At 42.0% G+C, this 18,369-nt stretch overlaps 1 protein-coding gene across 1 annotated transcript in view; it reads right to left on the reverse strand.

Annotated features, from left to right (window-relative positions):
• Positions 1-343: 343 nt before the first annotated feature.
• The window catches only part of PTCHD1 (patched domain containing 1), a gene marked incomplete at its 3' end in the record, with an annotated part of 32,729 nt that continues 14,703 nt past the window's right edge, over positions 344-18,369 (reverse strand). The window contains exon 3 of the mRNA XM_084201403.1: positions 344-1,998. Within this exon, the coding sequence (XP_084057529.1) occupies positions 344-1,998 (1,655 nt within the window). The remainder of the gene's footprint in view (positions 1,999-18,369) is intronic.

Here is an 18,369-nt window from a genome sequence, read left to right on the forward strand (position 1 = left end):
AGCATCTGCAGAACAGGCGATGCAGACAACTGCTTAAGAAGCCAACTTCTTCCATTAGATCTTACTTCATGCATCTAAAATTTAACCTCTCTTTGCATGGGTGTGCAAATTCTCCCATATTACCTGTTACAGGAACTGAGCAAGGTACAATACCCCAGCTCTTTTAATTTTTTAAAAATTTATTTTTAATTTCTCCCATACTTTTGAATATTCCTGGATTTAGCTTAGAGGAGGGAGGGAAAAACTTCCAATCTTCCTGTCCCCACACATTTAGTCAGTACTGGTTTCTTTTTTTTTTTTTCCTCAGTAAGACCTAGTATAAAAAAGCAACCAACAAATCAAGTTAGACTGTTGTAATTTGGTCAACCACTCTGGTGCTATCCATATCCACCATTTCAACACACTCTATTTCCTCACGGTTTTCAGGATTCTTCTTCTCTTTCCTCTTCTTCTTGGAGGGTGGCAGGAAAGTCAGTATCACAGGTAAAATGGCAAAGCAGTGAAAGAAGGTGACTAATGCTATTAAAAACAAGCACCTGAACAGTGTACGGGTCAGATTTGAAGGCACAGCTGCAAGAGGAATCAGACCAACAATATAGCAGAGGTAGCTCTGCAAAATAGCTACCCCATGCACTTCCAGGGCATTTTTCACCCATTTAGTTCTTGTGAACTCTTTGCCCAGGACAAAGGTTGATAACAGTGGAGCACAGTTGTCAATTGTATAATTAATTCCGTAAATTAAGCACAACACAGAAATACAATCTAGTTCCACTTTCCACAAGGTCATAAAACCTATAACTCCAAATTCAACCGAGGCAACAGTTAGAGTGAGCCAGACATTGATCAGAGAGTCTGCCACCAGGAATGCAGAGAAGAAGAGCAGAAATAAAGCACTAATGCAGGAGTTTTGTAAGGGGGCTCCCACTGAAGAGGCATAACGATCCATGTACACAAATGATGGATTGAAAACGATGAATTTCACCTTGGAGGTGAGAGAGAGCTTCCTCAGGGTCTCCAGGAGGTCATAAAGTTCTTCCCTCTTGGTTTCCATTGTCTTGGCCACCAAGAACATCCTGGAGGCCACAACATCAACTTCATTGTTGTATTTCTTGGAAAAGATGATATCCTCTGAAAAATGGGCAAACTGAGGGGTCTTCAGGAAGGAGTTCCTCAACATATCAGTGAAATTCTTCTTCGGCAATCCAGTAGATATGTTGAGTTTCCTAAGGTAATTTAAGTAGCTTTCGAACCAAGATATCCTCACAAAGCCCTTGGTGTACTCCAGCACATCCTCCTGGACACTGGTGTTCCAGTACTCGATTGACTCGTAGATGTAGAACCCAATGACCGGGCTGTAATTACTGAAATACTTCTGCTGGGCAGTCGTGTACTCGATGGTCCGAGTCGCCGTCGCTACGATGTTGCTCAGGTCTGACCCCTCACTGACCTGCAGGTAGCCCATTAAGGCAAAGGAAATATAAACAAGGTAAAAGAGAACTACAAAAGGCTTGACGTAAGTGTTTGTTATCCAGTCACAATAATAGCGTTTCAGGAACCACACCAAAAGATGACTCTCGTAAGTGTTCGTTTCCTCTGAATCATCCGTGTCCTCACTGAATCTGGCTGTCAGAAGAAACCTATACCATGCAGGCTTCTCTTGCAATACCTCTGGCTTTGGTACCTTTCTGCAGAAGATACTATGCTGGTAGTTGTTTTCTATGTAGCCAGTAAACACCAGGCTGGAACCATAAAAGGAGAGTACATAGAGGTAGTTGAAGAAAATTGCAATACAGGAATTGCAGCAGAAAATCCTGGCTGCTTCAATGTTAGTGAAGGGACTGGCACCTATTCCGAAAGTGACCAGGTACATGGCAGTGGTGAGAGAAAACGAGAGCATGGAGTCTGCAAATACAGCTGCAGTCCTCTCTTTAACGTGTTGGTCTTCTCTAGTTTTTCTCCAGGAGGACAACATTTCAAAAGTCCCATACAACCCATGACCTACAATAGAGAACAAAGGTAGTATTCAATGTATTCAAATACCCAATTAAACAGAAGAAAGTAATGTCAACATGCTCAAAGACTCAAAGGAGACACAGCTGGATGCTCCCGCTGCTTGAAGGAAACGTCCTGCAGAAGAAAGAAATGATTATGGAGGTGTAAACCACAGGAGCACGTTTGCTACCTGCCTAGCAAACCTTACTGTGAGAGCCTGAGGAGAGTTCTGCACTGCTGGCACAGGATTCATGGGTTAAAGAAACAGGATTTTTTCACTCTGCTTGGCTGTTTTGTTTCATTATTTCCGAGTGCCTGTGATGGAAGACGCGTTCAAATTAGTTTTTCCTGGTGATGGTATCTGACCTGTGGTGAAAACAAAGAAATATGACCTTGAAGTGCCTGTGCTGGAGGCAGAGCATTAGCTGGCTGCATTGTAGAAAATCTGTAAAAAAATGAAAATTCCACATAAACTGAAAATTATTAATTAAATCTGTTACTGATTTCTCCACTTCCTGTACAAATTTTCCATCAGGAAAAAGAAATCCTAGAAACGAAACAAACAAATAAAAGCACAAATAAATTTTAGAGGACGGTGGTAAAACTGATATGGACCTGCTTAAGGCATTGGTCTTCTTTATATACCTGAGAGCTTGTAAAACCAAATACAGCCCTATATTTCTTGGCAATACCTACATTTTGTAACGTATTTGATTGACTCTTAAAATGGATATACCATTCACAAAAGGAATGACCTAAAATCCTGTGTTTAACCCCCAAGTGCAGGTAAATCAGGAAAAGTATATGCTTTTATTTTAATCCCTGGTTGGTCATCTTCCTCTCACAGTTTCTATGTTGTGAAGATGCATTTGGAGGACACAGATCTGCTCTCTGGTAGTGATCCTGAGCTGGGAATGCAGCCACTGACAATCTACCAGGTGAGAGGAGCTGAAGTAAATGTAGTTTGAAGATTTACATAGAGATAAACAGAATATAGTCTTTGTATCACACCTAAAATGTGAGATGGTAATATTTTCTCATAATAATTTATTATAACTTTCATCTTTACTTAAGAGATCTTTTCCGTATAATCCCAGCTTCTTTGCTGCCTTTTAATTCCTCCTCCTCATTATTCTTTTGCTGATTTTGCTGTCATTTGTCTGCTTCTCTGGTCTGCTCTTGTATTATCTCCAGAAATTCCCAAAAGCCAGTCCACTGTGTTTTGCTCTTACCCATCTTCTCTGATAGTAGTAGATAAAATGATCAGTGCTAAATTAGTTGCTGATAACACTGAAGGGCAATCACTGAACTTTTGAAGCTGATGCTCCAGTCAGGAAGGTCAAGGTAATTCACAGATCTCTCTTAGATTTTCAGGCTGTCTGCAGAGTACCAAGATTGCTGTATCAGCTCTGTTCTCTCCCCCTGTAGACAATTATCACTTTTGCTACCAGGGATATAAATACCAGCCCATAAACCTCAAGCAAATGAGGTATTTTGAAGAACTGGAACACCACAAGATATATTAGGGATGCTGGAACTAGATGATCGTGAAGGTCCCTTCCAGCCCAAATCATTCTATGATGCTGTGAGTCTACAACCATGTTTATTCTTAAATGCCTCATGCATGCTAAAGATTTAATTAACTCGACAAAATAACCCTTTTGTGGTCAGCACCTTTTACTGTGGGGGCAGTTGTTGCTGATTCACTCCACCCTTCTTGAAATCTGTATTTTGACAGATGGCAGAGCTGGTCACTCTGTTATGCTGAAAAGAATAGGTATGGAGTATTTTATAAAGAAGTCACAATACAGAGTTCATAAGATGAGACAATAGGACAGCTGGTGTATCTCCTTATAATCTGGTGTTTAGTGTCACCAAGGCCACACTCTGATGTATATCAGATATTTTACCTATTTTGTTATTTAGAGTTGTGGCATGGACCTCAAATGTCCAATTTGTAGCAGTATTACAGACCTGGCTTTGGCATTCATCTTAATTTTCCCCAACAGTGTTTTACAGCTGCTTTCAGAGGCCAGGTCAAGACTGTCAATTTGATAACTAGCACTGTGCCCCCTCTTAAAGCTAATGGGGAATACTGGAACTCCCCAGACATAAAATCAAGCAAAAAGCACAATCAGTGACTGGCACCCTGTTGCTAATTATGCTTCAAATAGTTATGTTCTAGGCTCAGTAGGGAAAGCTATTAAGCTTGCTTTCAGTGTGTTCTTTGTAAAGACAGACTGACCTTTATTTAAATGTAACTGATCACTTGCCAAAGTAGGGAGTGAGAGGTTTAATCCATTTATGGCTCCCATGAGTCCTGCAGACAGGCTCGTCTGCGAATTTCACATGGCATCATACGCATTAGCATTGAGTGAGCAAAACAGAATAAAATGAGGTCATTGAATATTACAAATTACTTCCATCATGAGCTTTAGCTATAGCATGTTTTTGTAAAAAAAATACCCAGCTCTTGCCTAAAAATATTCAAATAGCCATATTAATTTGGGGAACCTTTGACTGTGCAATGAGAGAAGGAAATTAGAGCTAGTTAAATATGATGCTGAACATGACATTTTAACAGGTATAAGGCTTTGGATAATGCCTGATAACATTACTTCTGATACCCCATTCCTTCTCTAAGCAGGAAAGATAAAACTACAATTTGCTCTTACATAATCTTCAAGACTACCCTAAAATGGAATCTGATTTAGAGAACTGCTCAAGTAAATGCATGAAGAGGCGTCACCACATGTGCTCCAAAAGTCAAGAGAAAAATATTTGGATACTTTCCTATTTTAGGATAGGTTCCTTTTGTTGTTTGCTACACAATCTGTGTACTAGGAGCTGGTATTTTCCTTCAATTGTACAGTTTGTGATTTCTCTGTCCATTTATACGATAGCTACAGAATTATCATTTACATTGAGGAGGACATGCCTAAAGTTGCAGACTTTTGCACCGGTGGCACTCCTGACCTTATCCAGTTTCCACAGAAAAAAATTAGGCCCAAACTCAAGCACAAATTAGGCTTGGCAGTTGAAAGATTAGCTGTATTTAGCTAGGATTGGATTTACCTAACCTAATTTACCTCTAAAAACTGACTGTAAACACAACTTGGGTAACAATCTCCAACACTCTAACTCGCTGATGTTCATATAAGTCTAGGACTTATATGAACATATTAGTCTAGGACTTATAAGTCTAGAGACTAGGGCAGATATCTCCATGGAAGCATTTTGAGAGAATTTCTTTCACTTCTCTGTCATTTCAGAGTTTTCATTTTTTGCATCCCTAATCAATTTGCACCAATTACCTCTATTTCTCTTGCTGTTGCTACATCTACTCCATGTAATATTAATGAGACGAAGGGAATTTTTTCCTTGTAAATAAATTCTGTAATTGCTTCAACTGATTTTCCCTTTTTAATAGAGATTTAGCCACAAATCTGTAATCATTTAGAGCAGCTTGTTCATTATTCACGGTCATTCAGTAAATAATAAATATGAACTCAAACAGCTAATGGGCTACTGGAGATCTTTTCCTGCTGACATTTGCTGTTATGATTCACCGGTCGTGCCCTACAGTCAGGCTGTACAATCATGAGCTAACAAGAAGTACACAGAAAGATGGGAGGTTTTTAAGAAAAAGAGGTTCAGGGTCAAAGGAAAATGTTAAAGGGAGAGGAGAAAGGTATTTTGGACAAAATGGGAATCAAACTTCTTTTTCTTATTCTCTTTTTCTGCTGCTTTGCATTTAGGAGATATTCCTACCTTATGCTGGAGGACTGAGAGCAGACATTCTGACTTCTGTAGTCAAAGAAAATGAAGAAGAAAATTACTGTTAATGCTGAGGATCTCCACAGGTTTTCTAGCCCTAGGTGGGCTACATCTAATTTTAGAACCTGATAATAATAGTAATACTACCAATAAACCCGATAAATTAGGCCTAGCTTAAATACAGCACTTTTATGAGTAGCCTGAAAATGCTATAAAAAATTTCATTTGCCTCCTTCGGAAACAAGTCTTGCAATTACACATGCTCTGCAAAATCAATGCAGAGCCTACATCAGAAAAAAAGCATTTGTAGGAAGCTGCGAAAATGAAAGAAAAATTTTATCTTCCTTAAAATTATCGAATCATTTACCTCATTTTAAAATACTACTTATGCGCAGGCACTGAAACAGTTCTTTTTAGTACCATTTTCAAACCTCAAAAAAGGAATGCATCCTTTCCCCTGTTACGTGGTTGCTCGAGCAAGGGGCCCTCATGAATTGGCAGCCCGGGCTTAGAGCTGGCTCTGCTCCTGACTGCAAACGGCCAGACCAAAGCAGAGGCACGAGAAGGGATTTAGGCAGCCCCAGAGCCTGTGAGAGGTCAGCAGAGTGACCTGCTGGTCACTGGAGCCACAAACCAGTTCTATTTGCTTGGCTTAACTGCTCACCTGAAACAGGGCCTGCTGCCTGCTTTTGTAAAACAAGTGAGGGGATGTTCAGTTTTGCACTAAAATCACGTGAAGTTTTGATCCTGTTGTGGTAATATGAAGCTTGGATATCCAGAAAGACTTCTTCCATCAGAGAAATTGAAGGGAGTGACCAAGAAAGAGGTTTTTGGTTCTTCTTTTTGTACTTTTACCCCTCTATGAAAGTAGAGAATAATAGCACACTGTGGGTCTCATCTTTTTGTCCTTAATGTTTTGAAGGTTTTATGTGTCTGTATGTGTTTGATACTTGAGTAAAATCTCTCTGAGTAAAATGCCACTTACAGGTTGTGAAGTTCCCGACTTCTGTGTGGAAGGTGGCACTTCAAGGCTAATAGATTTTATTAATCCCATTTTAATGCAGAGGCACACAAAACACTAACAACAACAGATCTGCCCTTCAGGGAGGCTGAGTACTGCACCAGGGTATATAGTGCCACAATTAACACCAATAAAGCATCAAACTCTCTTCCAGACTTCTCTAGTGGCAAAGTTGGGCTATGGGGTGTTTCTCCCTTCTCAGGCCTTACTTCCTCTCTCCTACTGAAGTTTTCTGCTCCCACATGGCTGCTGATTCACCTGTTTTAGTCTACACTGGACTAAAGGAATGGTGGGGATCAGAAAGAAGCCTTTTTGTTTTGTTTTGTTTTTTTTGAAGGCTACTTCTGAAACAAAATATTTTCCTGATGCTGATGGCACAAAAGACTGTCTGAAATGGGTAATGACACATGGTAGGATATATGGGAGCCTTGTAAACTGGGTGGCTGAAATTTTGAAGTGGAAGCATGCTCTGATGGAATTTCTGAGGTGAAGTGTGGATTTTGATTTTATTGCTTGCCCTGTAATGGCTGCATCCCTGTAACACTATCAGCTCAGCTGGACCAGCGCTGTCCCACTTGGGTTGATTTAAGCCTGAAGTCACCCCACTGAATTGGAGCACCTGTCTGCCAGAGGAATTTAGTGTCCTGTAAAAAAGGGTGTGAATGTACAGAGGGCAAACTACGTTGCACCAGCTTTCTTTGTGGGTATCTGTGAAGCACAGCTTGATTCCCATTCAAAGTGGAGTGAAATATCATCCGCAGAGACAAACACCAGATGAATTAACATGAAATTACTAGGATGCTGTAAATGCATATCCCAGTTTGCTGCCAATGCAGGCAAGGTCTCAAGAACTGCTCTTGTGCAAAAATAGTACATAGGAGATCAGAATCACATCGCAGGAATTGCCCTTTCCAAAATGGTACCTGCAATAACATATGATATAATGAAGGCGCAATGAATTTTCCTAGCTGACAGTATTAAAAATAACAATGTACATTGCTCAACCCTAGAACTGCTTTCTACAGTAATGTCAACAAAGAGGCTGAGATAATTTCCCCCTGCTGACTTATTTTTTTCCAGCTAGATCAGTGATCTCATCAGCTCCCATCTTCTGACAAGCCAAGTGAAACCACTAATCCAGACTCCCTTTGTCACAGGAGTTGCAATCAACCAGTTGTTGACTAAAGACCTGGCCTGCTTCATGTGGCCTCTCCCAGCAGACATGATTTCAGCCCAGAACATACAGCAGGCTCAAACTGCTACTGAAGGTGACAGGCAGAGCAAGAATATTTGCATCCAGCTGAAGCAAACCTCTGGCTCCATAGCCTGTTCTCACTAAATACAACTAAACAAGATCCTTCAGCATGCAGAGAGAATCAGCACCAAGCCCAATTTATACAACACTTTTCACTGAGTGGATAACAATTTACTGGCAAGGGTTGAGCTGACCAGCTAGGCCATCATTAGCATGCTGTTGTAACAAACCCTAAGCAATGTCCAACTTTCAGGTCCATAAATGGTGCAACACTCCAGTTCTGCTGCACGAATGTCAGACGTGAAGGAGGGTGTGTATTGCTGAACATCCCACAGTGCAGACTCGTCTGTCCCAAACATTTGTGCTGAGCTGAGAAATGCACTGTGAATCCTACTTGCTTTTCCTACACTTGCCTGTTTGTGGGAGCCCAGTTCACAGTGTGGAGTAAAATCCTGGAGGATACTAACATCCTGTAAGGTACTCATCTAAACAACTGTGTTTCCAGGCAGCAGTGTTTGTCTCAGGGAAATTGTGACTAGGGAACTGCAGGCTGTGGACAGTTAAGTAGTGTTAAATGCATCCTCTTTGGCAAAGTGATTGAACTCCCAGCCACACAAGCTCAGCCTGACCTTATTTCATACCTCCAAGCACAGATTCAAAGGCCAAGTAAGCCTGAGTGCTATGTGCAGGCATGGTACAGGGATTCAGGACACACGAAGAGCAACATGGGATGGGATGTACATGAGCATAGGCTGTACATATTGCAGTGCTTTATTCACCTCCTGTCCCACAGACTCTACATGTCAGTATTGTAACTGCATTGTGACAACACACCTCAGAAATATGGTAACAATACTGTTGGGTGTATTTGCAATTATTGCTTTAAAGGGTACTAAATTTTATCACATATTATCACCTGAGATGTACTATGGCTGCACGTACCAACATCTGACTTGGGATCTTCCCAAGAGAGACACATACTGAAATTAGGTAGGTGAGCCTGTTAGGTATCTAGGCATAAACCATTTGATCAATCTCTGGTTTTGCTTTATTTGACTTTACTTTTATTAGCCATTCATCCTCAAGTGTCAGGCTGATCTCTCCAACCGCGTTTACAACAGCACTGGCCATCCCAGTCAGAAAGCCCCATGCATGCCCAAGTATTCCTCAGCTCACTACCACCATCAAAACCACAGTATCTTGGTGCATGCACACCAGATAAAAATCTGCCTCGGTCTCTTGAGAGAGAGCTGTGTTTTGTGCAGTATCTTCTTGGCAACAAAGTAAGAGAAACCAAAATGTTTAATAATACGCTCTCAGAATCTGCTGTGTTTCACAGCTGTGGGTGGCTGTGCCCACAGAAATGCACTGTGAAGAGAAAGTGTCCCCGTGCAGCACACGCTGCCTTGGTTGGTGTGTGCAGAGAAGATGTCTTCAACTGGTGCTCAGTGCTTCAGGGGAGACCACAATGATATTCTCAGTCATAGATCCTGCTGAAAGACTCTCCGGGCCATTAAGCCTGCACTGAAATTGCTTAATGCACAGTCAGGAAAATGGAGTGTGTCTGGAAATCCAGCACAAGGCTGAGGCCTCATTTAGGTCTTGTGCAGCACTCCCAGTCACAAAAGGGGAGTAGGTTCCCCCTAAGACTCGTATGGACCTGCTGCACCACAGTAATTTAGATCCCAACCTTCTGGCAATGAGGGTCTGCCATAATATCCTACGTTTTAAATGAGCTTTTGCAAATGGAGCACCCAGTCAATTCTTTGCTGTCCTGTGAAACAGTTTTGGTCAGGTGTAGCCCTTTCTGACCTGCACCAAAAAGTACACACACATTTGCACAGAGCAGGCATGGACAAAATGAAATCACCCCTGAGCTCTGGGGACACAGTCAGCAGTGCTTTTGGGCTGCGTGCTGCACACACACTATAAACTCCTCTGTACTATTTTTTATCGTGGCAAACAAACTAAAATGAGCCAATATTTAAGAAAATGGTACAAGTCACTAGCTAATTTTAAAACTATGATCACATATTACATATATATATATATAAACCATGATGACATGTAACTATTGAAATGAAAATAATTCTACATATAAATCTCTGTCTTTGAAGAAATACATACATGTACACAAGACACACACAGATATTCTGTAATTTTTCTATCTATTTAAGGGAAAAAGAAACAAAGAGAATGAGAAATATTTTAATTAAGTAGAATTAAACAATGCCTTGATATTCATAGTCCTAGACCTCACCACAATCCTTAATCAGCGCTGGTGGTAACATGGTTCACTACTTTTTCTTTTTGGAGTATTTTAGAGCTATTTACTCATTAAAAAGTCTTACTATTTAATATTGCATTTTCAAATTATTTTTTTAAAGTATACCAAAATCTGTTTAAATTAACAGCCTCCTTCTATAATGATTATACATGCAATTCAGCATTTACATGGTAAATCCTGAACAGATCCATTGATTTCAATTAAATAAAATCATTGATTTAGGTTTTGGGTGAATTATGGATTTTTTTTGGTATTTTTTACTTTTGAAACAATGTAATTGAAATTTTCTTGTTACAGTGATAGCAAGAATGTCATGTAAACACATTTTAAAAACAAAGTTGAGAGGAAACTTGAGTGGATCTTGTATTTTGATAAGCAAACTAAGTTATAGTTCAAAATCCACTTTTATATAGAAAGAGAACATTTATTCCTCTTAAAAATCAGTAAAGGGTTGTTTTGGCATTTAAATAGCAGGCTGTCAGCTCTATTTAAACGTGTCACTTGCTTTCCTATGTTTTCACAAAAGACCTGGCAAAAGTTAAAAGTCATATTTCTTTCAGTGCAACAGAAGGAGATGCGTGTTAGCAAAATTTGGTTTTAGCTGCTGGAATATTTATGTCTGCATGGCTTGCTCATCTACTGACTCCCCAGACCTGTTGCAGATGTGAACTGAAAGCAGACCTGTGCTGTATGTGCAAGTCTGTGCTTCTGGAGCAAACACCAGGGAGCACCTGACTCTGTCTGGCCTCCAAAGGTCCTCCTGCCCCAAAGTCCTCCCAGGAACGCCTCTTCATCCTCTTTGGCTCGGAAACACCAGAAAATCTCCCAGGAAGCAGAGTGCCCTGGGTAAGCTGCTTTTTGAAGAGAGAGGGAGAAAGCAGCAAGGAGGAAGACACGAGGAGTAGGGCAGGGGTCTGCTCACCACTGCTGCTGGCATGGGGTGCAGAGCCCAGGTGGGTGGGGAGCCAGGACCTCCCTGGGGAGCTGTACAGGGTGGGAGAGTGCCATGCCAGGACAGCAAAGGAGTGACAGGTAGGGCTGGCCAGATGAATTCCCCCAGGGTGTACATAGCTCAAGTCTCACTAGCTGAGGGGGTGGTCACATGTGGAGTTAGTCTGTTAAAAACCTGGGCTTGTCTCACATATGACATGCTGTGACTCATACCAGCAGACAAAATGAAAACTGATTTTCATCACTAAGTAATTTTTGGACAGATTTTATGCATGCTGTGGAAAAGAAGCACTTAAAAGTGAGAGGCTCCTGCAATCACCCGTGCTAGGTTAATGTTTACTGTGTTACAGAGCAGCCAAGTGACATGCAGCAAACTCCCTGAAGATGGAGTAAGGCATAGTGGGTACATTTGGGGCAAACAGGCTTTCAATCTGCTTTAAATTTCTAAGGCTAAAAGCTAAAATATCATTTGCTTCTAGGAGTGCTGTCCCAGTGGAACATGGGCCAGTGGAATATGAATTTGTTTACCACTCTTCAAGTTTCTCCTTTTCTGGCGAGAAAGCTACAACTGCAACATCTCAGGCATACACTTAAATTCTCCTGTTTTAGTGATGTTTGTCACTACTCTTACTCATAATATATAGATCAACCATATGTGAAACACAATGTTCAGAAAGTTGCAAAAATTCAGTTAAAGCACATCCAACCTACGATTTTTACTGATTAAAAAAAAATAAATAAAATTACAAGTTTGGAACTCAGCTTGGGCTTTTCACAAAGCATCTAGACTTATTCTAATTTATTTAATTCGCCTCTGGATTCTCTGCCAGAGGTTTCATGACCTGAAAATGACTGGTCCCCTCTCTGCATACCTCTAGGCTATTGCCTATTTGGGGGATGTCATTTATTTGAAGCTCACAATGTGCACCATCTCTTTCACAGCCAGACCTAAAATGAAGTCACATCAGTTCCTGCTGACGTTCCCAGGTCTTCATTGACCACCCAGGCCCCGTACATAATGTGTACCACAAACATGTATTTTTATATATATATATATATATATATATATATATACACACATTCTACATGTAGATATAGAGACAAGATTCCTTTCTTTAACCTCTGAACTTCCAATAAATTCTCATATATGTGAAAGTTTCTCTTGAGGGACTTCCCTACTTGAAGAAAATCAGGATGTCAGGATGTCAGTGCCAAACTCTTGGTGCTGTGACTGTTTGGGACACCTCTGACAAAGCCCTCCACTGAGCCCCCACAGTTACAAGAATGCAGACAGTAAAAGTGTAACAGCTTTCTGTTACTCTTTGCATAAATGAATGTTCATTGAACACGCTGCATCACCTGTAACATACTTTTCACAAGTGTATATTGGAACACCAAAAATAGAGAGGAAATGGCTGTACAGCAATTGGTTTCAATATTAAGACGTTCTCTGGACTGACTTCCTATGGATACAGCTCCTCTCTTCCAAAACACACTGTAAATTATCTGAGTCATCCCCAGTGTTCTGAAGCCAAGAAGCACGACCGTGTGCAGGGATTTCACGGGGCTCTGTGCTGGTGAAGGGGGACCTTGGGCACCACGTTGGCTGTGGGTCATGTGTGCCAGCTGCAAGCTCTGCCTGCTGCTTTTCAACTGCTCAGGAAAGGGCTGCTGTCTAAAACAGTCTGCACCGTTTGTTTTTCAAGTCTATTTCTTTCCCATGCAAGAGTGGCTTCTGTGTTTGTGTTCCTTAAGGGGCTGCAGACATCATCCTTCAGGAGGAGAGCTGGACTGAGGAAGACCAGCAGGTGAAGGAGGTGATTAATCAGCTCCACTTTGGGTGGAAAGTGCTGACTTTGGTGAGTGGACTCATTGGTACATTGAGTGAGGAGGGGTGGCCTGGGAACCTATTTCTGCTCTTCCTCCCTCTCCCACATGGGGAACAGAAATGCCATGTGATGCTTGAAGGACTGCATGCTGCTTAGAGATGTCATAAAAGACTGAGGGACTGAGAACAGAAAAGGGAGAAGAAAAAAGCATGATGAGGAAAGTGACATGCCTGGGATTCTGTCTGTTCAGGGTAGATAAAACCAGAAAATTTTATTCATTTCTTAGAAGAGGGATGAAAGGAACAAATCACAAAATGCTTTAGGACTGTAACTGAGCCGTGCAGGGTTGAACTCGGAAAGCTGAGCAGATGGAGTGACAAAAAACCAAGTGTACTTCCAGGGCACTCTTGGAGTGCTTTGGCAGTATGAAAAAAGGAAAGGATGAATGGTGAAAACCACAAGCAGCTGAGATACAACTGCAGGGCACAGTGGGGACCTATCTGAGTGCCAAGGAAGTTGTGAAGAATATAGGGAAAATGGTGGGAGCAATGGGCCCAGCTGTGGCTGAGGAGAGGGGAGGATGAGAGAGGAGAATTGTAAAGAAAACCCAACCAAAATGGCAGAGGGGACACACTGACAGGAATGTGAAAACCAGCAGGTAAGATGAAGGAAGCTTAGTGAGACCAAAAGATGCTGAGAGTTGTGCAGGCATTAGGAAGGAAATGCCATGGCTTGGAGCAGGAGGATGGGTGAGACCTGCTGGAGGAGGCTGCCAGATATTGCAAAAGAGATGGATGAGATGGGAGAAAGAGACATGGGGGCAGCCAGCTGAGCCAGCCGAAGGAGGACATGCTTCTTCACAGCATGAAAGGACAGCAGAGGGACAGTTGGACAGGTAGAATGAGAAAGCTTAGCTGGGGAATAAAAAACAGACTCAGTGAGCTCCACATTTTTATTAACTGACAGCAGGAAAATTGGTGGGAAAATACTATACAAAGTCAAACATTTGGGGGTGTGTGTTACTTCTGTGTGTGGACTGAAGGGCACTGGGGAGACCTGGGGAGGGGCTGCTTCACTGTCTTTGAAACTCTCTATATGTAACCAATGTTGACTCTTCAGCTTTATGGAACATAGTAAACACTTGGATGCTTGATAGGGAGGATAATGGATGCTTTTTGGGTGTATCAATTTGGCATTTGTTGCAACTCTCTAGCAGCAGTTCTCTTCCAGAGAACCAAGCAGCAGCCAGGCCAGGTGCCTTATTGGCTCCGAGGCACAGCACCAGTGAGCCCCATGTCCTGGTGTGTGCTGGCCTGAACGCCCTCAGGTTGTTGTGCTGCTTGTCAGCTGCCCTGCTTGGTTTAGTTGCCTGTTGCCTTCATGTTCTCTAACCTTCAGCAGTCCTCTCATTTGCCCTCCTGTGCTTCTTACTCCTATCATCAAACACATTGACCTCCCCTCTTCTTCTGTTGCCTTTTTCCTTCCAGCTTTCTTTCCCAACTGTCTCTGACCTCAGATCCCATCTAGGGTGCTCCAACTTTTTGCATTTGTAAAGCTCCCGTACAGGTATCTGAGCTCACGTCTCCATCAGCACAGCTCTCCCCAAGGCAAGCCACGTGGAAGGTGTGCATCCAACAAATTTGTGTTTCTAGGAAGTGACTGGAACTTCTCTGCATCTGTAAGGTGCCACTATGAGCCCTGGTTCCTCCAGGTACCTCTCAAAGTGCTCCATACCTCACCGGCTCCTGTGCCTCCTCCGCAGCCCTGTAAGGGCCTCCTTCTCCCCCTGCCTTTCCTCCACTCAAGACTGAACCTCAGGAGAACCCTGCCTGGGTCCTGCCTGACATTTCCACCTCCTCCTTCCCACCCATCCCTCCCTGGATCTCTCTGTTGATTGCTTTTCCTTTCTCTCATCCCAGAAGGGGCATGCTGCAGGGCGGGATGCGATGGGGGTTGTAAGAAGGGGTTTTCATTTGCCCCTGTTTTTGCTGAGTTTCCCACACAGCTGCCTATCATTTCCTTTTACAGTGTGCTACAAGCTCAAGCCACTCTCATAACTTCTACCTGGTTTTCCCCTGCCAGCATTGGAGGCTAAATATAAGCTGAGGGAGCTGGCCCCGCGTCCCTGCCCATATCTGGCAGCGCCCGGCGTTCCAGCGCGGTTTCACACAGCCGATGCTTTTCACGAACTTGGCAGCTGAAGAGAGCCGCTTCTCCCCGAGTAAGCTGGATTCATTTCTGAAGGACCAGCAAACACATTGCTAGTTTGCAGTGCAAAGGGCTATGTTGCAATTTTCTTTTGAGAGCCTAGGTTCCACTCTGCCTCTGGGAAGGGAAAAAAAGTCACGCCAAAAACTTGTTCAGACAGCGCTGGTTGTTGTCCAATGATTTGTTTGGTAACGCTGTGATTTTTTGAGGAAAGCATTATTTTTAAAGGTTTGGCAGTTTTTAAACAGCATTTAATGTGTAAGGGAAACTTATGATGGATATATTAGCATCTGTGCCAGACCAAACATCTGTAGTTTTTAATGAAGAAAGCAATAGGAAATCAGAATTTTAATTCTGTTTTTCAGCTGACACTATAAATCAGCTATTTTAAACCTAACCTAGTTGCAGATTTTTTTTTTTTTTGTTGCTATGGTCAAAAATTAACATCTTTAATTCAGCAAAGTATTCACAAGATCTAGATGTGTCAGCAACCTTGTCCTAAAATTACTTGTTTGCACACTGATAGATGTGGATGGCAGTTTGAAAAAACCAGAGAGACATAAGCTAATTCATACTATGTCTAGACAAGGGTGGGAGCCTGCTAATTTTTCCATGTTTTAGGCTTCACTTTCAGGTTAGAACTACCTGTGTTAACCTGTAACTGGAGAAGACCAGCTCCCAGTTTGACTTGACAAGATATCCCAGAGGAAAGAGTGGCTGCAGCCAGCCTGGACTCTGCTGCCTCACCCCACAGCCATCGGTGGGGTTCAGGCCAGCCCCAGCCATGGCCTCCCACAGCTGGACCTCCAGGCACCAAAGGGAACCCTCACTCTTCTGGAATCTGCTGGGGAAGGGGTCTCTGGCAACATTCCTCCCAGCTTCAGTTTTTGCCATTGAGTTAGAAACCAGGGACAGCAGAAAAGAAACCTGCCTCACCATAAAAGTCGTCACAGTGGTGACATACTCGGACTATGTAGAGTCATTTTTGTAAGATGGGTTACAGTAATCTGCCTTAATTAAAAGGAAAATAAATTAGAATAAACTACCATGATTAAAACCAAAGTATGAAGTGTTTAAACTGGCATGTCATATTTACAGGTGGAGTAGGCAAAAGATATTCCTGCCTACACTTACACGGCCTGAGCTTAAAACTGTAATTTGGTAAATTGTGGTAATTTAGTCACTTCTTAAATTCCCTGTTGATGCAAAAGCTGAGGATTCAACATCTACAGAGGCTGGTACCCTTCACTGTAGGGTGTTTGTTCTTGGAAATGGCTGATGAATAAGGCATGTCAAAGAAAACAGGATGAATGGAAGAAGTATTACAAAGCACTTTGATCAGACTATTTTCCAGACATACTGCCTATATTTTTAGACTGGGCTTGTGACTGGACAACCTATTTAGAAAGTAATTCTTGAAAATATGAAAAGGTTGATAATTGCAAAACATTACTGGCCAGCTAATATATTTTGGAGACAGTGATGGTCACCAGATAAACTTATTGAGGAGAAATGGTGTGAGATAAACGAGCTATAATTCAGCAAGGACAGGGGAAAACTTCTACATGTTGTTTGGAATAAATGACTGTGAAAACAGGGTAGAAAATGACATGAAGGATCTGTGAATTACCATGTACCACCAACCAAATGCCAACCATTTCATACCGCTGAGAAAAAAATGAATGACATATGGCGATGTATGAACAGCAGTGCCATATGCAAGATGTGAAAAATCATCCTCCTACTCTACGTGCTGCTGAAAGCCTCAGTCTGAATCCTGTGCCTGGATTTAGGCACCACACTCCATGGAAGATGTGGAATGGTCAAAAGTAAGAGGATTGCTGGAAGTCTGGTAAACACAGTCTGAGGAAAGCCGGGAGGAAAAGGAAGAAGACTGGGCAAATGAGAGTGGTACCAAATATGCAAAGAAAAAGAAAATAAATTATTTTCCAGATGCAATGCATAAATAAGGAGGACAGCTAAGTTGCAAAAGGGGAACTCAGGTTAGACAAGATGCAAATGCTGTAGTGGTTGTGCAGTGAAACACAGGAGGAAGTGGTCCAAGGAGGAGAAGAGTGCATGATGAAAACTATTTGTTATGAAAGATGTAATCTCATCCTGTGTCAAATGATGTCTGGAGAGTGTCCCCCTGCCTCCGCAACGCTGATGAAAAGTTAAAAATCCTCAGCTGCTATAAACCAGGGAAACTTCATTAATGATGTATACCAGTAAAGGGGCTGTGCCTTAAATGTGTCCAGTGTAATCATTTTTTCTATCTCATTTCTGCTTTTAGCCATGAGATTATGAGTAACAGATCAGGGCTACATCGTTAGCCAGAAATCCTTTAGCTTTCGAAAGGTCAGTTAATCTATGATCTAATCTGACGGTCGCTGGAATTAAGTGGAAGCAGTTCAGCAGGCTGTACTGGAGGGTTCTTGGTGTCTTTCAGTTGCCTTGACGTACAACATCCTTTAAGCAAAACAACATCTAGGTATGAAATACATTTCAAAACGCATGAATCTTGCCTTTGCGCTTCAGGAAGGAAAAAAAAAGGGCCAACATGCTATTCTAGCTATCTGCCAGTTTAAAACAGTTCTCATTAAAAACTCCCAAATGCTGTCAGTGCCTTCTGTTCACCTGTTGATATTCCCATCCCTTGGGCGATTTTATGCAGCTGGGGAAGCAGGTAAGATTTACACGAACTTGGCTGCTCTGTCTTGACTTGTTCACAGTGGGAGCTGAGCTGCCCTTTTAAGAGTGGAATGCTTCAACCAGGCAAGAGCAAAAAAAAAAAATCAGGAAAAAGAAAAAAAAAACTATAAGAAAAGCAGAATTGGCTATACAGCTTGGCACTTAAAGGAGCACTAAAATAGACATGTGAAACTTTTCATCTGTAAGTTTTTGAGGATTTCAAGTCTCAGCATTGTCACTACTAGTAAATTAAAGATCTGAAAGGTTGTCTCAGGGAGCAGACAGTTGACCCCTCAACAAAGTTAATATTTCATATTTTTGAGTCAGTTTTCCCACGTACTTTCACTTCATAGGCCTG

The sequence above is a fragment of the Fringilla coelebs genome (assembly GCF_963513975.1).
Source record: "Fringilla coelebs genome assembly, chromosome: 2".
NCBI classification, from domain to species: Eukaryota; Metazoa; Chordata; class Aves; order Passeriformes; family Fringillidae; genus Fringilla; species Fringilla coelebs.